The sequence below is a fragment of the Lepidochelys kempii genome, chromosome 4 (genome assembly GCF_965140265.1).
Source record: "Lepidochelys kempii isolate rLepKem1 chromosome 4, rLepKem1.hap2, whole genome shotgun sequence".
Taxonomy (NCBI): domain Eukaryota; kingdom Metazoa; phylum Chordata; order Testudines; family Cheloniidae; genus Lepidochelys; species Lepidochelys kempii.
Window position 1 is genome coordinate 51,779,700 of NC_133259.1, and position 22,997 is coordinate 51,802,696.

Sequence of the window (22,997 nt, forward strand, 5' to 3'; positions counted from 1 at the left end):
AGGTTTCAGAGGGGTAGCGGTGATAGTCTGTATCAGTAAAAACAACAAGGACTCCTTATGGCACCTTAGAGACAAACAAATTTATTTGGGCATAAGCTTTCGTGGCTAAAACCCACTTCATCAGATGCATGGAGCGAAAAATACAGTAAGCAAGAGGGAGGAGGGATGATGATTGAGCTTTGACAGGGAAAATTTCACCCCCAACTGCTTACAAATAAAATGTACAATGTAAAATGTTCTGATGAATCACATTACATCACATCTCTCATGCTTTATTTGTACCTGTCCGATGAAGTGAGCTGTAGCTCACGAAAGCTTATGCTCAAATAAATTGGTTAGTCTCTAAGGTGCCACAAGTACTCCCTTTCTTTCTGGTTAGATTGTACACGCTTTCCAGTAGAGATCTTACCTATCTTTAAATTGCCAAAGAGGTGCTCACTCTCTCTATAATAATATATATAATAAATCAAGTTCTTACTTCTGATTTTAACATGCACATATGCACAATAGGAGCCCAAACAGCTACTGGCTTTGCTTATATTTAAAGCTTATCCCAACACTAAAAGCAAACATTACACAAACCCTGCAGTCTAGTTTTATTTCTAGGGGCAAGGCTGACCAGAGGCGATTGCTCAGATGGGGTCTTTGGGCTTCCAATGTGTCTATTTACATGCATTATTTTTGTACCTTGTACATGATTTATTATTTATCCAGGACTGCTTGTCACTTCGCAGACATATAGGAAACAAGGTCTCCGCTTCAGAGTTGGGTGCAAGGTCAAGGGTCACGGTGGCCGTCAGCACCTGCCAAGTCTGAGCACGCCCGGCTTTGTGCTGCCACCCACCAGAAGGGGCATTTTTAGACAGCGCTTTGGCCCTGGCCGCGTGTCCGCTCAAAGTTCAGCCTCCAAGGTGCCCGTGCGCCCCGCACAGCGAGACTGCTCTCCGGCGGGCTGCAAGGAGCGGGCGGGCGGGAGGCCACAGTAGCCCTGGAGCCCCTGGCACCGGAGAAAGGATCCGGGATCCAGCCGCCGCTGCCCGGAACCTCCGAGGCTGCACAGCGAGCTGCTGTGTGCGAAGCCGAGAGCGGCTAAGGAGGGACCGGTTCCGGCTTCCGCACAGTCATTCACCGCAGCGCAGAAGCCGGGCGGCCGCCGGAGGAGCGGGGCCAGGTGAGGGGCAGCGTGGCGCTGGGGGCGGTTTGTCGGCCCAGGCTGCCAGCTGCGCCTGGTTCCAGATCAGCAGGGGCGGAAAGAATGCTGGGCTCTTTGGCGTTCCACTTGTGTCCCAACGTTCGGGGGGGGGAGAGAGAGACCCTAGAGCTCCCCCGGGGGCGGTGGCAACGCCTGCAAACTTCTCGGGAGCGGGTCCCTGGCGTAGTGCCGGGGCTTATCAGCAGCCACCTCCATTCTCATTGGTTTGGCCAGGGCTTAGGTTGACTATGTCTGGGACATTGTACGCCCCTGGCCCTGGAAGGGGGGCAATGAAGCTGGAGGCGGACGGTGTTCTGTAATATTTGCTTTTAGTATTTTAAACCACGGGCTCGACTCTAAGGGATCGTCACTGGGAACGCCTCGCAAGCTGGATCCAAAATTTGCTTCTGGGAATGCCTCGCAGGCTGGATCCAAAGAATCCCGCTTTGATCTGTGTTAGGGTCATTGGCAGGAGGTCCTACTTGATCTCACCTTCTGGAGACGGGGTCACCTGAGGGGCGTGACAACTCATGATTTAGGCACCACTCTTACTTAGAGTCCAGTAAATCATAAAATCTGCTCTGGTTCTCAGTGGTTTCCAAAAACATAAAAAGTTAGTTATTTTAGCGCCTACAATGTATGCTGGACATTAAACAATATACTGGTAAGCTCTGCTACCAAGAGTTTACAGTTTAAAGACTTACAATACTAGATATCTTGTATGAGTGGTGACAGGTTTCTAGCACTTCTAGAAAACATGGCTATTTCTAAATCCTGCTAGTAGTGGCTACTGCTTTAGTAACTCTGTTGAAGTTTAACCAGCAAGATTTTCCAGGATGATTGACACCAGCTTTCAAAGAGGTCGCTAATATTCTGTCACAGATGAAATGTCAAGCCTAAAATAATCAGGAACAAAAATACGCTGAATTTTTGTTAGATGGAATATTAGTAACATAAATCAAGCCATAAAACTACTTGAATGTGTGCCTCAAATAGTTCCCTGCAATTTTGATTTAATAACCAAACAGAAAAGGTGGGCGCAGTAGAGAATTTTCTTTATTGATAGCTAATTGCTGTGTAGGGTGGTGAAATAGGCAGCCAGTGCCAGTACAAGAGTTGTGCCATTCATTTGAAAGGGAAGGCAGCCGGTAATTTGGCTGGTATTTACAGGGCTCCTGGGAGTCTTGCCTGGGTAAAACCTAAAGGATTCAGCCTATAAAGAGCAAGACATTCAGGAAATAAAAGTGGCAGGACATTACATATTTTGTGACTAGAGAGGATAGCTGGTGTGGTAGTTAAGTGATATATGCACAGTCATTGTACTGAATAATATAAATACCAAATGATGTTAATACAGTGGAAACATTTAAAATATAATTTCATACAGATTCTGCTCAAAGTGATTAATAGACACCTTGATCAAATACTCCTTATAATAAAGGTTCTGGTGTGCTTTTCAGCTGCCTTCCCTGTATGGGGCATCCTACTGATGTGCATGTATAAATTGTCATGCATATGAATCTGGGTGATAAGGACAGCCTACTCCAAGTGTAAACATTTGAACTCATTAACTATGAAAACATTGATTTCTCTTGTGGGGGAAGCAGACTTTTATCTCAGATGTGCAATTTGTTACAACTACCCATTATAGCCATAACAACATCATGGGTTACCATTACTGTCAAGGTTTCAGAGTAGCAGCATACACTCAGGCCAGTATGGAATTAACAGTGAGGGGAAGTAGCGATTATAGAACGGCACCAGGGGCTAGGTTTCCGGCATTCTGCTTGCAAATCTGTTATGTTTCCTGTATATTTTTGGCAATACATTTAACCTCTCTGAGTCTCATCTTACCCTTCTGTAAAATGAGGTTGATACCTACCTCATAGAAATGTTGAGGATTAATTAATAGTTGTAAAGTATTTTGAGATTTGAAAAGAACGATAAGTGGGCAAAGTGTTGTTGTTTATTGCGTAGTGTTGAATGGGTTGTTTGAGATGGTGTCTTTATTAAAAGAAACCTGCACCATTTTTTTTTTTTTAGTGCAGCTTTCTTTACATTCACATCTTACGCATTTGTTGCCATCTGTGTATCCAGTTGGTTTTGAACTGTGAAGGTTTTCATTAAAATTGCCATTTCGGTTCCTCCGAATCTGAAATCAACAATGACAAGGTTGTGTATAAATACTAAACATTAAAGTGCTTATTGTTAAATCAGTATTAAAGTAGCATGTAAATTAGTTTACAATCTGATACTGGGCTCTAAGCATCATAAATGTCACACTCCAGAATAATGACAGTTGCCAGCAGGAAGCTCAGCAGTGCAATTTTGAATACAAAATATGACACTCTACTACGATTTAAACCTGGTGCGAAATGCGAAGAGGTGAACAAACTGACTTATATGGGTTATCAAAAAGCAAATTTTAATATCTGGACTAGACAATATATTGCTTTCTCTATTAGAGGGGAAGATAGGTATTTTTTTCCCCCCCTTAGGAAACAAAATTTTTCTTTAGAAGTTACTAAATTCTTTAGCCCTCTACACAGAAATTTGTGGTAACGCTCTCCTAAAGCCTTTTCTTCAGCAGAATAACTGTTCTGTCAAATAAGCTTTTTTAGTTTGTTTTTTGCTTTTTTGGAGTGAAATTTGAGATACGGATTTACACCTTGAGATATCAGAGGCCATTGGTGATGGGTTTGTTTCTGTTTCAGGGTTGTGATCTTGCAGTTCATTGTATGCCCGTGTAGCAGTGTGGCCACGCTAAACGCTAATGATAGACGTAGAGAAAGGGAAAGTATTTAGGGGTTCACATAGCATAAGAATTAGGGGTCACCCTATGAAATTAATAGGCAGCAGGTTTAAAACAAAAGGAAGTACTTCTTCACACAATGCACAGTCAACCTGTGCAACTAATTTCCAGGGGATGTTGTGAAGGCCAAATGTATTACTGGGTTCAGAAAAGAATTACATAATTTCACGGAGAATAAGTCCACCAATGGCTATTAGCCAAGATGGTCAGGGATGCAGCCCCTTGCGCTGGATGTCCCTCAGGCCTGGTATGCACTAGAAAATTAGGTCAGTTTAACTACATCAGTTGGGTGTGAAAATCCACACCCCTGAGTGGCATTCTTAAGCCAATCTAAGTTTGTGTGTAGACAGCGCTAGGTTGGTGGAAGAATTCTTCTGTCAACCTAGCTACCACCTCTTGGGGAGACAGATTACCTGTGCCGATGGGAGAACGCTTTCTGTCGGCGCAGGCAGTATCTACAGTGAAACGCTACAGCTGAACTGGTGCAGCTGCGCCACTGTGGTATTTTAAGATTAGGCCGTGTCTACACTGCCACTTTCTGCGCTAAAACTTTTGTCATTCAGGGGCGTAAAAAAACACTCCCCTGACCGATGAAAGTTTTAGCGCTGAAAAGCGGCAGTAGAGACAGCGCGGCTCCTGGTGATAAAGCTACGACCTGCTTGTTTGGGGGTTCTTGGGGTTTTTTAAATTATTGGGAGAGCTCTCCCCGGGGGATAAAGCGTGTCTACACTGCCCACGTCACAGCGCTGCCGCAACCGCACTGTAACGTGGGCAGTGTAGACATACCCTTAGGCAAGCTCTTGACTGTCAGAAGCTGGGACTGGACGACAGGGGATGAATCACTCGATAATTGCCTGTTCTGTTCATTCCCTCTGAAGTATCTAGCACCAGCCTCTGTTGAAAGACAGGATACTAGGCTAGATGGAACATTGGTCTGACTCAGTATGGTCATTATTATAATCAAGTCACATCTCTCTAATTGTTTGTGAAGTGTTAAGTTTGCATTGCTGCAATACTCTGACTTTTGCAGTTGAAGAACAGTGCTCTTTGACTGAAATAACCAGATTGTGTCTAGATTTGAGGGAAGAGAGAGAGGTGAAAGAGCGAAATAAACTTCATATGTGATCCATTAGTAAGACAAGTGGCGAAATTAAAGCAACAACAAAAAACCATCACCACTACCTTACAGATGGATTATATGGCACATACTGCCAAGCACAGAGCTCAGTACAGAGTAGCTCCATTCAAGTCATTGGGACTACAGCTAATTCAGTGTTTATGGGATTGGACCCTTAAATTACATTCAAAGATGAAGAGGTGGAGCTTTCAGAGAAAGGAATGAGTGGAAGTAGATAATGCTGAAATAAGAATACTTCCCTTTATAGGGCATGACTAATTAAAGGACTAATTAATGCTTCCATATGTGTAAAATATTTGTGTGTCTGTATTGTTTTTTGTTGTTTCTGACAGAAAAAGAAAAAATGCCTAAAAAGAAGACAGGTGCACGCAAGAAGGCTGAGAATCGTCGAGAACGTGAAAAGCAGATAAGAGCTTCAAGGGGCAATATAGATTTAGCTAAACATCCTTGTAATGCTTCAATGGTAAAATAACCAAAACTACTTCTGATTCCAATTTTTAAATTTCTGTGAAACCAATGATATAGTTACACTGGCTGCATTAAATTAGAAAGTCATTCTTTATACTTATCTAGTAATTTAGTTATATCCTGAGCTTTGGATTTAAAGAGGAGTTTGAGTGTTTCAATATAAATATATATCTATTGGTTACCGAACTATAAATTATATCAGAATCATTACAAAAACTGTACACTGTTTTACATGGGGAAAAATAACTATTTATAATTTACATTTCACAGGAATGTGATAAATGCCAAAGGTAAATGTGCTTTTTTTCCGCATCATCATTTTAACCTATTTTTACTTTTAAAGATTTTGTTTAACGCTTTGTTTTGATTTTTTCATGTGACAAGACGACAGAAGAATAGAGCCTTCTGCTACTTTTGTAGTTCTGTTCAAAAATTGCCTATTTGTGCACATTGTGGTAAGTATAACTGGCAAAAGAAAATACACTCTCCGCCCCCCCCCCCCCCCACTGCATTCCTTTTGTGTTGTTATATGAAGTCTCAGTATTTTAACTAGGTCTGTCTAGAAACTGATCGTCAGCTGGTATAAATTCATGGAGCTATGCCAATTTGCCCAGCTGAGAATTTGCCCGTTGAGGGCTGATTGTGCAAACTCTTGTGTGCATGAATAGTCTCACTGACCCCAAAAGGGTTTTGGCCCTTGATTTGTGTCTCATATTTATTGTTTAAAAAAACATGTTTAGCTCTTTGTTATAACTGAGAATGTTCTACATTCTGGCTCTCTCTTTGAATAATTGACTGTGGGATTGCTTGATGCTGCGAGCGAAGTTAAAAAGGCTGCCAAAACGCTGCTCTTTTAATCAGGAAATATTGCAGCTTTTAGGACAACGTTATCACCACTGCTTATTTCTTAGTATAAATTAAATCAGTGATAAATTGTTTGCCTTGTATGTGTATATTGTATAACTTGTTAGCACAGTACTTACGTGCATTAAAGGACTGCTCCAAAGCCCTTTCAACTGAGTGGAAAGACTCCCACTGAAGGCAGGGGACTTTAGATCAGGTACTAAATCTTATTTGCACTGGTGCTTGCTTAAAAGGGGAGGTGATGGGGGGCTAAATATGACTTATACTTTGAAACGAACTGTGTTGCTTTCCTGGTTTAACAAGCTTTGACATATTTTTTTACATATTTTTCTACTTGCCATAAAGCATGTTGGTGATTTGTGGTTTGATTTTCAGAGGTGTTGACCACCTGCAATTCCTGTTTACTTCACAGGGAGCTGCAGATGCTAAGCATTTCTGAAAAACCAGGCCATTAGTGTGTAATACTATTCCACTATATATCATCATTCACAACCCTTCTCTCTTTCATTAGCGACTACACTAAAATGGTAAACGTTCATTTTCTGCTCTTCTAGTACATTACACATCTTTTAAATGAATTGAGTCTTGCTGAACTTGTCTATCTTGATGTGAAAAATGTTTACAGAGAGAAGAAAATGTTCCTAAAAGTATCCTACAAAAAAGATGTTAGCTTCCAAGATTTCCCAATAAAGACCATCAGAATTGTTTGGTACTTGTATCATAGGGTGAGCTGGTGGTGATTCTTATATTTAGGCTGCCTAAAATTTTCCATAAAAACATTCCAACCCTCTATTTTTAAAGAAGTTCTAACACCTTCATTGTTTGTAATGGGCCTTCGAAATTAGGTAGGGACAAAGCCTGAGGGCTAGAAGCATGCCTTTTGCTTTCTTGTCCCATGAAATTCTCCTGAGTTATAAAGTTGTTAAAAATGTTCCCCCCTCTAGGTGTACCGTATAGGGCACCAGCTCCCCCAAAGTCCTGAAAGGGGACCGAGAGCCATGCTGATGAGACCCCAGCCACCCTTCCATACCCAGCACATAACTCCAGCAGTCCTTCCCCACCCTTCCTGCCGTTAGCTAATGTAGGTTGTCATGCAGCTAAAGTACTATAAGCACCTGCTGATGCTGCATAATGGAGGGTTTAATTTACAGTTCCACATGGTAGAATTTTTAATACTTTTTTTTTAAGGAAAAATTATAAAATTGCATACCATGAAAGCTGTGTTAAAAGAACATTACTAAGGTTGCAAAGTCAAGCACTCAAAAGATAGGAAATGCAAGATTTGCAGTTGCCTGTGCACTAGCCATTCGGCCCTTTTGTGCGTATGTATTATGATAGTCTTTAGATACATGACCACACATTACTTTTTCCAGACCCTGGCCTCATCCAGTACACAAGGTGGACACACTAGGGGGCAGAATTAAGGTTGCAGAGGTAACTCTTAAGTGTGGCATTTCTTAATGTGTAGAACATAGGAGCTGCAATACTGGTTCAGGATATAGTCCATCTTGCCCGCTATCCTGTCTCTGAGTGGCCAGACCAGAGCTTCAGGGGAGAGTACAGAAAACAGCAATTATGGAATGATACACCACTGTCTTCCATTCCCAGCTTCTGGTAGTCAGAGGTTTAGGGTCGCCCTGGGGGTGAGATTGTGTCCCTAGCCATCTTGGCTAATAGCCATTAATGGACCTATCCTCCATGAACTTATCCAGTTCCTTTTTGAACCCAGTTATACTTTTGGCCATCACAATATCTCATGGCCATGAGTTCCACAGATTAGTTGTGCACTGTGCGAAATAGTACTTCCCCTTGTTTGTATTAAATTTGCCTGTTCATCGGGTGACCCCTGGTTTTTGTATTGTGGGAAAGGGTATATAACACTTTTGTATTCACTTTTTCCACGCCATTCGTAATTTTATAGATTTCTATCATAACTCCCCTTAGTCATCTCTTTTCTAAGCTGAACAACCGTTATCTTTTTAGTCTCTCCTTGTACGGAAGCCATTCCGTATCCTGCATCATCTTTGTTGCTCTTCTCTGAACCTTTTTCAGTTCCACTATATCCTTTTTGAGATGGGATGACCAGAACTGAACATGGATGCACCACGGATTTACATGGTGGCATTATGATATTTTCTGTTTTATTTTTTATCCCCTTTCCAAATAGTTCCTAACATACTGCTAAGCCTTTTTGACTGCTGCTGCCCATTGAGTGGAGGTTTTCAGAGAACTCTCCACAACATTTCCACAATATTGTTCTTGGGTGCCAACAGCAAATTTAGAATCTATCGGTGTATATGTACAGTTTTATTTTTTCATGAAATGAAATGAACCCTGCTGTTCATTTCTCTCCATTGTGAAAACTGACCATTTATTCCTATCCTCTCTTTCTTGTCTTTCAGCTAGTTACTGATCCACGAAAAGACCATTCCTCTTATGCCATGACTATATAGTTTCCTTAGAGAGCTTTTTGGTGAGGGACCTTGTCATAGACTTTCTGAAAATGCAAGTACACTATATCAACTGGATTACCCTTATCCACATGCTTGTTGACTCCTTCAAAGAATTGTAATAGATTAGTGAGGCACACCTTCCCTTTACAAAAGCTCTGTTGACTCTTCCCCAACAAATCATGTTTATCTCTGTGTCTGATCATTTTGTTCTTCACTGTAGTTTCTACCAATACACCCAGTACAGAAATTAGGCTTACTAGTCTGTAATTGCCAGCATCGCCTCTGAAGCCCTTTTAACAATTGGCATTCATTAGTTAATTTCCAGTTACCTGGACCAGAGACTGACTTTAGTGATAGGTTACGTAGTACAATTAGTAGTTCTGAAATTTCCTATTTGAATTCCTTCAGAACTCTTAGATGAGCAGCATCTTGTCGTGGTGACTTATTACTATTTAGGGCAGGGGTGGGCAAACATTTTGGCCCGAGGGCTACATCGGGGTTGTGAAACTGTACGGAGGGCTTGGTAGGGAAGGCTGTGCCTCCCCAAACAGCTTGGCCCCCGCATCCTATCTGCCCCTTCCCACTTACTGCCCCCTGACTGCTGCCCCCCTCAGAACCTCCGGCCCATCCAACCCCCCCCCCCCCCCGCTCCTTGTCCCCTGACCACCCCCTCCAGGGACCCCCCCCGCCCCTAACCGCCGCCCCGGGACCGTAACCCATATCCAAACCCCCCGCTCCCCGCATCTTTACCTCTGGCAGCCACGCTGCCTGGCCGGAGCCAGCCCCGCTGCCCAGAGTGCTCGCAGCGCAGCAAGCTGAGACTGCGGGGGGACAGCAGGGGAGGGGCCGGGGGCTAGTCTCCCCAGCTGGGAGCTCAGGGGCCGGGCAGGACAGGCCCACCAGCTGTAGTTTGCCCACCTCTAGTTTAGGGTATCAATTTGTTCTAATCAGGGACAGTACTTCAGAGTATGCCCAAAAAGAATAGCTCTGATGCGGGTATCTTCCCCAAATCTTCTCCAGTGAAGACTGCTTCAGCGAATTCATTTAGCTTCTCTACCATGGCCTTGATGTCCATGAATGCTCCTTTTACACTTTTGTTATCTGTGGCTCCGCTGCCTGTTTGGCGGGTTGCCTGTTTCTGATGTACTTAAAAAAAATCTTATTGTTAGTTTTTGTGTCTTTAGCAAGTTGCTTCTCAAATTTTTTCTAGGTCTGCCTAATTATACTTTTATGTTTTACTTGCCCGAGTTTGTGCTCCTTCCTGTTTTAGGATTTGACTTCCAGATTCCGTCCACTGCCACCCCGCCATGGCCTCCATTAGTCTGAAGTTTAGCCATGGTGGTATTCTTTTGTGGTCCTCCTGTCTTTTTTGATTAGGGGTATACATTTAGTCTGAGCCTCTGTTAACGGTGTTTTTAAGTGGTCTTCATGCTGCTTGAAGGTATTTTACCCTTGTGAGGGCTCTTTTTAATTTTCAGCTAACCAGCGTCCTCATTCTTTTGTAATTCCTTTTTTAAAAGTTAAATGTTACTGTGCTGGGATGTTTTGATATTTTCCCACTACAAGGGTGCTAAATTTAATTACATTATGGTCACTATTACTGAGTGGTAAAAATGTTGATTGTTTGACTCTGCAATCTAAAAAATGTTTTTTAATTTTTATGTGATTTTTGATAATTTGTGAAGTGCTGACAGAGTGCTCAGCAGGCTACAAAACACATAGGAAGACATGGGCCCAGTCCTACAGAATTTACAGTCTCAGAAGTAAGGTGAGAAAGATTTGGGCCTAAATGGATAAGAAAAACAAATAATCAGTTTGTTCTGGAGGATCAGAGAAAGAGGTGTGATAGCGTGTTGCATGTTGTTTTGTTGCCCCCTTTTTTTTTTTTTTGCCTTTTATGTACTTAAGTAACTACTAAAATTCCCTATTTTTCACTGCTTTTACGTTGTCATTCACTCTAAATTGTTTTGACTCTAAATAATTTTTTGTTGTTTTTGGATTAATAGGGAAAACAAAATGTATGATGAAGTCTTCAGACTGTGTTATAAAACACGCTGGTGTGTACAGTACTGGCTTTGCAATGGTGGTATGTATACAAAAGCATGTTGTCTTTTGGAAGACGAGAGCAATGTGCAGAATTCTTCAAAAATTCTGTGGTCTGTGTTATACAGAAGGTCAGACTAGAACAGTTGTTCTCTACCAGGGGTCCGGGGCCCCCTAGGGGGCCTCGAGCAGGTTTCAGGGGGGCTTCCAAGCAGGGCCAGCATTAGACTCACTGGGGTCCAAGGCAGAAAGCCAAAGCTCCACCGCATGGGGCTGAAGCCCAGGTCCCTGAGCCCCACCACCTGGGGCTGAAGCTGAAGCCTGAGCAATGTATCTTCACGGGGACCACTGTGGCTTGGGGCCCCAGGCAGTTGTCCTGCTTGCTACCCCATAATGCCGACTCTGGCTTCTATATGCTGAAAACCAATTATTGCGGCACAGGTGGGCTGTGGAGTTTTTATAGCATGTTTGGGGGTCCCTTAATAATAGTTCCTTCTGTGATTAGGGCTTTTATTTTTTATAGACTAATATCAGACTCAATACACTGTAACAAAATACTTCTCCATAGGACTACAAACCTAAATTAACACTTTAAGTGCAGATCCTGCAAACTCTTATGCACTTAAGTATCTTTACATACATACCTGAGTAGCTCCAATGAGCTTAGTGGGATTATTCACATAAGTAAAGTTAAGCATGTACAGGTTTGTGACCAAACCAGTAAAGGCCACGTTCCACTCTCCATTAAAATGGTATAAATCTAGATTAATGCCATTGAAGCTAATGGAGTTATGCAGATTTTTAGAATGCAGTCACTGAGAACAATGTTTAACCATAAATAATTTTATTGATAGTGATTGTTCTGTAAATCAGTAACTTATTTTTCCTCCCTTATATAGTTAAGTGATAAGTCCCTGTGAAATACCAAAAGTATTCTTTGTAAATGTGAATATTGCCAAAGAAATTCTTAAAAAATTAAAATTTAGGGGGATGGGGCTCCTGTGTGAAAAATTAATGTAAATATATCTCTGCAGCTGCCTCCTCTAGGTAGTGGACTGTTTGCAACAACATAATCATTCTGTGCCTTAAATGCAACAGTTTTTTCATTGAATCTTAACTCTGTGGGCCTGATTCTTCACTCCAGTATGTCAGTTTTATGTTGATGTAACTCCATTAAATCCCTATGCGTACAGTATATTGTGAAGTTGCTGTCATATGTGAGATAGGAAATCTTCTGTCTGTTAAATATTAAAATTGAAGTTTATTGAGGTTTGTAGTTTTTGTAGTCTTGTAACTTGAAGAAGGCCAATGGCATTTTGGGATGTGTAAGTAGGGGCATTGCCAGCAGATCGAGGGACGTGATCGTTCCCCTCTCTTCAACATTGGTGAGGCCTCATCTGGAGTACTGTGTCCAGTTTTGGGCCCCACACTACAAGAAGGATGTGGAAAAATTGGAAAGAGTCCAGCGGAGGGCAACAAAAATGATTAGGGGACTGGAACACATGACTTATGAGGAGAGGCTGAGGGAACTGGGGATGTTCAGTCTTCAGAAGAGAAGAATGAGGGGGGATTTGATAGCTGCTTTCAACTACCTGAAAGGGGGTTCCAAAGAGGATGGCTCTAGACTGTTCTCAGTGGTAGCAGATGACAGAACGAGGAGTAATGGTCTCAAGTTGCAGTGGGGGAGATTTAGGTTGGATATTAGGAAAAACTTTTTCACTAGGAGGGTGGTGAAACACTGGAATGCGTTACCTAGGGAGGTGGTAGAATCTCCTTCCTTAGAAGTTTTTAAGGTCAGGCTTGACAAAGCCCTGGCTGGGATGATTTAGTCGGGGATCAGTCCTGCTTTGAGCAGGGGGTTGGACTAGATGGACCTCCTGAGGTCCCTTCCAACCCTGATATTCTATGATTCTATGAACTTTAACTGTAACATGAAATTGTTTATAAACTGATTACTTAATTATTGCTTTATTTTTCGTATGTTATATGACCTTTACTGTCTTAAGAGGTCAGAGTTCGAGTGTAGAGTTTGTTATTAAATCTAAATAGTTGATTTAAGCTGTAAGAATAACTTGAGTGGTCTTTGATTTGATAAATTGTATTTTTACCAGAGCGTTATCTCATATATGTCAACAAGGCTGCAAGATCATATCCATAAATTATAGGGGAGAAAGCTATTTTTCATGCCTAAGATTCAAGACATTAATGGAAAAAATAAAACAGCAAAACCAAAGTGCAGTTGATTATATTATATCCTGCAGAAGTGAATGCCGAGAACATGAGCTGAATATTGAAAGGACTTGATTAGAATCTGGATACATTTCTAGCTACTGGGTGTAAAGGTGAAAGAGGTATTATGCCTTACCTTCACCTCCCCTCAAACCAGATGCCCCTAAAGTGGAATGAGCCCACTGATAGCCTGAGCGGATATGTGGGCACATTCTGGAGTACAGAAGCAGAATTTCTCTTTTGGTATGATAGATGTTCCAAGATGATGTCTTTCTGTGCTTGTAGGGTGCAATATGTGATTTCTGTGAAGCTTGGGTCTGCCATGGTAGGAAGTGTCTCAGCACACATGCCTGTATCTGCCCTCTTGCAGATGCAGAATGCATTGAGTGTGAAAGAGGTGTCTGGGATCATGGTAAGTTGTTTAAGATTGAAGGATAAGAAAACTAATTTTTTGCCTATAGCATCTGGATCAGTGGTTCTCAACCAGCGGTCTGGGGTCCCCTGGGGGGCGATGAACAGGTTTCAGGGGGGCCGCCAAGCAGGGCCAGCATTAGACTTGCTGGGGTCCGGGGTAGAAAGCTGAAGCCCACTGCATGGGCCTGAAGCCCAGGGCCAGAAGCCCAGGGCCCTGAGTCCTGTCACCTGAAGTCAAAGCCTGAACAATGTAGCTTTGTGAGGGCCCCCATGGCGTGGGCCCCAGGCAGTTTCCCGGTTTGCTACCCCCTAATGCCGGCCCTGGCTTTTATATGCAGAAAACCAGTTATTGTGGCACAGGTGGGCCACAGAGTTTTTATAGCATGTTTTGGGGAAGGGGGGCCCGAGAGAAAGAAGTTGAGAATCCCTCATCTAGATTATTGTAACACTCAACACTTAATGTCGCATTTTACATCTTCAAAGCACTCCAAAAATATTAGCTAATCTTTAAAACACACCTGGAAGCTCACTAAGAATTATCCCCATTTTACAATGGGTAAACTGAGACAGAATTTAAATTACGTGCCCAAGAGCATATAGGTAATCTGTCTAAAATGGGATTACAACTCAGGAGTATTTATGTCATCTACTTAGACATTTATACTGCATTCATCACCTTAGTGTCTGAGAGCCTTATGTAATTATATCACTCCAACAGGTGTGTAAACACTGGCTGTCTCTCTGGTATTCTTGCTCCTTTCCTTGCACTAGAAGAGGTGTTTTGTTTCCTTTGATACCAGCTCCTTGATCAAACCACACCAGTCTCCAATTGTGGAGTTCCAGTTGTGTATTTGAACCAAATTTATATTTTGGAGAGGGGATGGTGAGCATGGAAAAGGGATATTTTGGCCCAAAAATGTCTTAACATGATCTCTTTCAGCCATAATCAAACCAAAACATGATGAGAATAAAATGACCAGTAGTGTTCCTTGCTTCACTTTTATGCTAGCCTGTGTCATTATAATATGTAGTATATGTCAGCATAATGCCAGATGGACAATGTTTAATATGGGATTTTCTTCTTAAGTGTTTTGTGACAGAAGGGAAAATTTATTCTTAGTCAAACCCACGTAAAGCTGCCTAAGTGGCATGAGTAAAAGAGAGGAGTTGTTTTTTTAACCCATGCTTGCTATTTTTTCTATTTGTCTTGATAAATCTTGTAGGAGGCAGAATATTCAGTTGCTCTTTTTGTCATAATTTCCTCTGTGAAGATGATCAGTTTGAGCATCAAGCCAGCTGCCAAGTTTTGGAGGCAGAGACATTTAAATGTAAGTTATCCACTTAAAACCCCTTTCACCAATGTTAAACAGATTCACCTTTTCCTACTGTGTAATAATACCTGCTTAGGTGGTGAAAAATGGCCTGGTATTTCACTTGTCCAGTGTGATTATCCCAGCTGGTTAGGCAATAGGAGTTTTTCTTGTTGGTCCCTTAAAAATAATGTAAGCTCTGTCTAGCATGGCTGCACTTCCCCAGATTCCTTGTGGTTCAGCTTGAACTCCTTGAATAGAAGACAAGATTTTTTGGTCAGTGTGGGTTAGTATCTGAAGAAGTGAGTTTTGAGGACGGACTTGAATCAGGCACCTGGCCTATCGTGTAGAATACAGCACAGATGAAGGCATGAAGAGGAGTGAGAAGGATGCAGAAGGAGTAGGGAAGTTTTTTTTTTATCCAAAGCCCGAAGTCAACGGGCTTTGTATGTCTGTCTGTCTGTCTCTCTCTAATATCTATATAAATCAAAGGGTCAACATTCATATTTTAACAACACATACCTTAATACATAGACTAAAGAACAGAAAACTGCAAACTATCAAATTTTGATTACCATAGGGGGTCTGGTACAGTCATAAAATCATGTGGGCAAAATTTAAAAACCTCAGATGGACTTGAAACCTTACAGGAACAGAGGAATTGTAATATCAGATCAGACTAGTGGTCTAGCTAGTCCAGTATCCAGCCATAGCCAATTCCAGAGGAAGATGGAAAAAAAAGTGGTAGTAGGCATGAATGAAACATACTGTCCATTGGATAATTTTCTTCTTGTTAATTAGGGGATGGCTTATGCCCGACCCATGAGGCTTTATATTGCTTTCAAAACTTGGTTGTGTTTGGTTTTGGTTTTGCCTTTTTTTTTTTTTTTTTAAATCCTTGCTATCCTGTCTACATGTTCTTGTTGTCCATATAAATGCACAATCCTTTATTGAATCTACTAAGCTCTTGGCCCCAATGGAAGCTCATGATTCAAAATATTCCTGTTTTAAATGTTATAATCTATTTTTCTAAGTCTTCCCTCTCCTTTTCATCCCTCATCCCTTTTTTCCCCTGCCAACTGTTGCCTGAGCCTTGATTAGCTCCCCTTTATGTAGTGCCAGAATGCCTTCCTGTGAAGCACCCTTGGAGCAGCAACTGCTGCTCAAAAGGGATAATTTTCTCTTGATGGGTTGACTCTTAATTCACAGCTGTGATGTTACAGTGAGTGAAGAAGTTACTTTACAAGGGTTCCACATTCTGCAGTGCAGGGTAGTCCTACTAGAGAGATGGACTGAGTGTGTTTAAATTTAATATAAAACTAGTATTGTCAAACAGATATGGCCAATCCCACTCTAGCTTTGAAAAATGTTCTATTTCATAAGTTTGAAATATAAAACGTAGCTGTAAAAAGCAAAACAAAACATTTAAAAGTGCAGACTACTCGTGGGAATACTTCAATGTACTAATTACAGTTCACGGTGCCTTTGAATATGACAGATCCCACACCCTTGCTCAGCATTCACAAAAGGAAGAATCCCTCCTGTCCATTTCTGAAGCTTTAAAAGCTTGTTCTCACAATTGGATGAGAGAGAGATGACGGTTTCGTTATAAACCGCACACATGATAAAATGTTTTAAAGATTCAAAACAAGCTGTGCATGCTCATGCATTCTTTATCCAACAAGCCTCATTTAGGCATAAAATCCTATTTCATTTCATTTACAGTACTCCCTGTTGTGGAGATAAAAGTAACAACATGAAAATATTAAGGCAGCCTCGATTTTAAAAAGACACCATCAACCCAGTTCTGCTCCTTGCTACTTGTGTATTTGCTATCAATAACATTACACTAGATTGTATATGTAAATATATGTAATGAGGTATGATTTAAATAAGGACATGACAGACAATTCTTTATAAAACTACTCACAGACAGCTCAATTTTGCAAGTTGCTAAGCATCAAATCCTTTTCAAATTAGGAAAATAAGGGTAATCAGCATTCTGCCCTTACATTCCATTTAAAATTACTTTTCAGCTCTGGTGGGGGTTTGGCTTTGTTTTGTTTTCTTTGTTTTGATACCACAAGGAAAAAAGAAGCAGTGAAACCACCTTGTGAACAAACTGTGGTGAAACCACCTTGTGAACAAACTGTGGTTTCAGTCAACTCCAACATGTTTGTAAAGATGTGAGAACACAAAAATATTTGAATCTTTTTAAAAAAAACTGATTTTGAGTGGGTAATGGACCATTTGCTCCCAAACTTATACCAAATTATTAATGAAATAGTAGACTCAGTATATAAAACTCTTAAAAACAGCGATAAAGTAGCCCAGTACAACTGTAACTACAGTGAATAGGAGTATGATTGTAGCAAGATACACTTATTGTAAGGACTTCAAAAAATACATTGAACTTAGAGTATAAAAGTAAATGATTTTGTATGTTAAAAACTTCAGTGGCAGACAACTCTGCAATTGGATAGCTTTCGGAACTGTTGATCAGGAAAAGTTGCTGAGAAATGAAGGGCCCTTTCAAATAATATAATATTTGGATAAATATGTATTTCCCTGTATTATCTTTTCATTTTGTTTGGTGACACTGGTGATTTTAGGCTACCCAGGGAACTGGAGAGCTGATCTGGATGTAAAAAGTAGAAGAAAAGAGCCAAGTTACCTTTCATTTTCAAAGTTTGATGTTATCCATTTTTTCATCAGGTGTTTCCTGTAATCGGCTTGGGCAGCATTCATGCCTGCGTTGTAAGGTAAAAATACAGATACTTAAAGTAGCTATAATTGTAACTCCTTCTCCTTACGTGTCCTTCTGGTACCAAGTCTTGTCACATCGCCCTCCACAATATATAAAAAACTCATACCTTCTGTATGAGGTAAGGGCCGTATGGCCCAAATACTTGTCTGTGCCCCATTATGTCTTGCTTTGATTCTCTCACCTCCTCTTTGGGTTCCCAGATCCCACACTGATTCCTCCCAGTCCATCTAGCTGCTAAAACAACTGCTAAAATGATCTTCTCCCATTGTTCAAACCTCATCACGCTCTTCCTCATATGCCTTCACTGGCACCCTGTGGTCCAGCACTTTTAAGTTCTCAATTTCTCATTCTTGCTTTTGAGGCCCTGTGATGACTCCATCTTGGCCTGGGTCTCTCATCTCATTTGGTATAATTTCCCCCTTCCCCCACAAGCACGCCCTCTTGCCCCCCTTCAGCCTTCAGTTCTGTTAGTGTAGCCAGGCTCTTCTCAGTTGTTTCCTGCTCCCATTTTCATACAGTCTTCAGTGCTGCTTCCTCTGCACTGAGCATGTGATTCTCCCATTCCAGTATCCCAGGCCTCCACCTTTTCCTCCTTTGGATCATTCCTAAAGTCTTACATCAAATGAAATGCACTGTCCACCCCAACATTTTTCATTGGAGGGCAATTTAAATAAACAAAATGAATCAATCTAATTAACTCCATTCTCTCAGTCTACTATTCTTACTGTGTGCGCCTCAGAGTTCAGAGCAGGAACTGTATTGAGGTGTCTTGGACAGTGCTGAGCACACTGTCGGTGCTTAATTAGTACTAATTCACTAATTCTTTTAATTACAGACTGACTGACTGTGGCAGGGAGAGGTTCCATTTAGCAGGACAATGAACACACTGTCCTGCAAGACAGACATTTGAAGTTTAGTTTAGTTTTGTTTTCTTTTAACTTGTTGGACTAACCCATTATCCGTATGGCTCAGGTCTATCAGACAGTGCTCCCAGTGACTGAGGCCAGTTCTCCCCTGGAGCCAGCCTCCCGGCTGACAACTTCCAAGACGAGGCACTCCTTGAGGACCCTGCTTCCCCTGCCACCATCCTCTTTTCCCACTTCCAGCATCCTCGTGGCTTCCCTTCCCTAGAAGGCAGTGGAACCTTGTACAACACAGAAGTAGTTAGTGGGTAGATTGTACATGAATTCCAGTCCCACTACAGAAAGAACTCGTTAAATTTTAATCTCAGTCAGATTACCCTGGTGCTGTTAGAAATTTAACTTTTTTTGCCTGCTGAAGAGTATTATGTTATGACTATAACTTTTATCCTTTTTGTTATCCTCTTTCCACCCTTCAGGCTTGTTTCTGTGATGATCACACCCGAAGCAAGGTTTTTAAGCAAGAAAAGGGAAAAGAGCCTCCTTGCCCTAAATGTGGGCATGAAACTCAGGAGACAAAGGATCTGAGCATGTCAAGTAAGGGCTGTCCTTTAAAGGCTAATGGAACAAATGCTGTGTCTCTGATTTAGCAAGTCAATTTACTAGGAGTCTTATTTTCTGTGTTTGAAAACTTAATATGTTCATCTTTTTAAACTGGCAACATGTGATGCCATTGGTTGCCGTGTAGGGATGTTTATGTGTATGGGAATGTTGAAGTTCTTGGATGCTTTGGAATATTTTGGGGAGTTTGTCATATTTACATTGAGAGAACTTGGTTTGAGTTGTTGCTGACTCTGAGCTGCAACTTCTCTTCATTAGGACTGATATTTGTGCCCTGGATGTTGACAACATTATGAATTTGAGTGCTACTTTCAAGTTTTGGTATAAGGAAGAAGCACCCATGATCACTGTTTACTTCTGCTCTGTCACTTCTTATTTCACCATCAAGAAATAGCATGCTGAAATTCATTAGAAGATACCCATATGAGTCTGCTTACTCAACACTGCTTATCCATAAAAACACACATTATCTTTGGTGCTATGTATCTCTATATAAAATACATATTACAGTACCAAAAGTGTGCTCTACAGGCAAAGTTCTGGTCCTGAAGAGTTTATGATCTAAATAAAATATCTGATACATTATTGTATATATGAATATCTCTGGAGATAGGATATTTTGGATGGGGAGCAGCAGAAAAAGGGTCTGTCTTAGTTAGGTGCTCTGACTTTAAGGATTCAACCTGAAAATAACCAGTTAGTCTCTCAAGAGACTGATCATTGTAGTCCTGGGCTGTTTGCTGACAGTGTGCTCTTGAGTAGGTGGTGAAGATGGATGGTAGATGGAGAAATGTCAAATGCTCCACTGATGAGTGGGTGACTTATGACTGAGGCTGAAAAATAAGAATTTAATTATTGTCTATTCACAGCACGCTCTCTGAAGTTTGGCCGGCAGACAGGAGGTGAAGAGGCAGATGGAGCTTCTGGCTATGATGCCTACTGGAAGAACCTCTCATCGGGCAAGAATGGAGATGCAGGTGATCATGACGACGAATATGAAGAGGATGAAGCAGAGGATGACGATGAGGAAGACAATGAGGAGGGAGGGAAGGATTCTGAAACAGAGACTACAGATTTATTCAGTAACTTGAATTTAGGAAGGACCTATGCTAGTGGCTATGCCCACTATGAAGAAGCTGAAGACTAAGATTACATAGTGAGGAGCTATAAAGCATTTGGAAGACATAAGTATAGGAGTGCTTTATGCGTGCCACTAGAATAGCTCTGCCAGGCACTTAAGCTTCAACGCTTATTAGGGAAAAAGGGCATGGAACTTCTGTAGAAACTCAAGGTGAGGTTTGTGTGTGTGTGTAAGGTGAGGGTGTGCAGAGGAAATCTGGTTACTTGCATGAATATAAACGTTCATCTAAGTGGTTTTGATCTCACGATTACTGAGTGTAATAGCTTAATGTCTCCCCCCCCCCCAAAGTTGGGAGTGTAGGAGGGTAAAGAGATTTGTTTCCATCTGTTCATCAGAAATTAAGTTATTTTTCTTGAGTAATTTTGACTGTAATTCTGGAATCAGATTTCCTAAATTATATGTAGTGGTGTAAATGGGTGGCTGTATCCATTTTTGGCCTACAAAGTAAGAGTCAGCAGCATTCTGTAGTGAGTTTTCATAAATATTGATCCGGACTGAGTACCTGGAAAGCACTTACTGTAGGCCTCTCATGAGCTAAATATAAACTGAAATTAAAATAACTTTACTATTTCATGTAGGCGAGGCAGATCAATACATTTCCCCATAACATATTTCTTGAAGATTATCATTCCATGCCTTTTTGAACATTATACATTAATCATAGCCATTATGCACAGTCACCTATTGTGTCACTTACATACATAAGATCAAAAGGTTTATTTATCACAATAAAAATGTTAATATATCCTTCCTACCCAATAAAAGCCATCACTCTCTTTTAGTATAGTATTGTCATTGTTTGCAAAGAGGGGTCAAGAGGGCGGTAACTAGTCTATTCTGCCCCTTCACCAGCATTGCAGCAGGAAGAAATCAAAGATTCAATAAGAATCACACCTAGGGTTTTTGTTAAAATAAGATAACACTAGGGTGTTTGTGTTTTGTTGGAATAGCACCCCGTTCCTTGTTGGGTATAAGACTGTCATAACCACACAAGAAGTGATGCACGCTCTGGAGTGTCTTGCTGACACTAATGACTTTATAAATCAAAATATTAGGAATTATTTGCTGCTTTTTTGAAAGTCATGTGATTCTTCCAAGAAACAGTTCCAACTTAAATTGTTTAAAGTAAAGAAATGGACCTGGAACTTGGTGTAACTCCAAATAAATATCTTTTTTCCTTCCAGTTTCTTCCAGTGATACTTTCCATACAGCAGCAACATGTGTGCCCGCACACAGACACATACTTTCTGCTTTGCTTGCTAGGTACTTATTCCCCAGCTTTTAATAAATTGCCTTCTTCCTCTCATCACTATTCGGGTTGACCATAGCATGCCATCTTGCAGCAGAGCCAGGTGCTTTGATCCACTCAGGTGAAGCGTCATGACACTTCAAATGGAGCTAATGGATTAAAAAAAGAGAAGCACTGGCAATTTTCTGTCTGATGCATTTGCAATTCAGCTGAATAATTCCTGCCTGAAAGACCAGAGAACCAGGAGTTGGGAATGTGGCCCTATGCAAGTCACTTACTTTCTCTGGTAGTGCCTAAATACCTTTTGAGGGGATAGGGCTCAGTTCCCCCCATCTGGTAGTGCTTCCTCACTTCCAAAAGAGTGGTGTAAGGATAATTGTGAGGCATTCACATTCTACAGCAATGGTGGGCCATATAAATGGATGAATAGACCTTCGATATCATTATTGACCCAGCAGAATACAGAATTTCCAAATGCCATTTTATAATTTTTAATAACACTTCATAAAATGTATTTTACATTCTCTTTATGGAAGAGGATTTCTCATTAGGTTGTGGTGCAAATGCCATAGAGGACCATATATAGTGACAGTAGAATTACCTAATTTGGAGTTCCTAACAAAACACGACTGAGACACACAATCACTGCCTTTGCCGTTTTAGTTTGGGCATGAGATCCCTCTTTCAGCGAGCTGTCTAGGAGGTGGCTTGCTTATTTCATCAATAAAAAGGGGTTCCAGCCATTGTTTTGAAGAACACCAGAAGAAGCATGACTGTCGAGATGGAAGAGGAGAATTCACAGCAGTGGCTTTTTCTTTCTGAGTACTATGCATTATCTTAGATCAACTACTATAGAACCTCTCCTATATGCTTTGCATCCCAAATCTTTGAGAGATATTGAAACTTAAATATCGCTAAGATAAAAATAAACAGATGCACAATGCAACTTGCTTATGACTGAATAAGATGATGTGCTAGTGTACGTGACAAACTGGGCCAATCACATCAAATACTCCATGATCAAACCTCAGAAGGGAGACCAGGTGAAGCAGTGTTTCCCAGACTTTTGAAAGCTGAAACCAACTGGGGTCCTATTCAGTTGTTCGTTAAAGTCTTAACCATTTGAATATATCCATTTTCCATATCCCCATGGCTAATCCTTCACACCCCCCTTGGGAAGTACATCCCATACTTTGGGAAATACAGAGGGAAGGAAAATGGGACAGTGGCCGTGCCTTCCTATTACTAATTATTAAATTGTGAAATCAGCACTAGGAGTGTTGGCTCCAGTTCAGCCCATGCTTAACTCTGTTAGGCGCAGGTATTTCCACTGGTGATTCGGTCTTCCCCTGGTGATTCTACAGACAAAAGCTGACTAGTTGCAGATCTTGACTGATACCTCATATGAAAAATAATTAAGTGCTAGGACAGAGTCT

At 41.2% G+C, this 22,997-nt stretch overlaps 1 protein-coding gene and 1 long non-coding RNA gene across 3 annotated transcripts in view; one reads left to right on the forward strand and one right to left on the reverse strand.

Annotated features, from left to right (window-relative positions):
• Positions 1-1,159, reverse strand: part of LOC140910417 (uncharacterized) — a 28,675-nt gene extending 27,516 nt beyond the window's left edge. The window contains exon 1 of the long non-coding RNA XR_012158577.1: positions 688-1,159. This is a non-coding gene — a long non-coding RNA (uncharacterized lncRNA). The remainder of the gene's footprint in view (positions 1-687) is intronic.
• ZNF330 (zinc finger protein 330) lies at positions 972-21,495 on the forward strand. Of its 2 annotated transcripts, XM_073341209.1 has the most exons (10): positions 972-1,171; positions 5,475-5,605; positions 5,881-5,900; positions 5,995-6,065; positions 10,934-11,013; positions 13,485-13,611; positions 14,837-14,941; positions 17,639-17,685; positions 19,030-19,147; positions 20,041-21,495. In XM_073341209.1, the coding sequence occupies exons 2-10, from the start codon at positions 5,486-5,488 to the stop codon at positions 20,316-20,318; spliced, it is 966 nt and encodes a 321-aa protein (XP_073197310.1). In that variant the 5' UTR covers positions 972-1,171; positions 5,475-5,485; the 3' UTR covers positions 20,319-21,495. The 2 variants fall into 2 exon arrangements, with proteins under 2 accessions (XP_073197310.1, XP_073197309.1); XM_073341208.1 differs by lacking the exon at positions 972-1,171 and having other exon boundaries at positions 4,735-5,605.
• Positions 21,496-22,997: the final 1,502 nt, after the last annotated feature.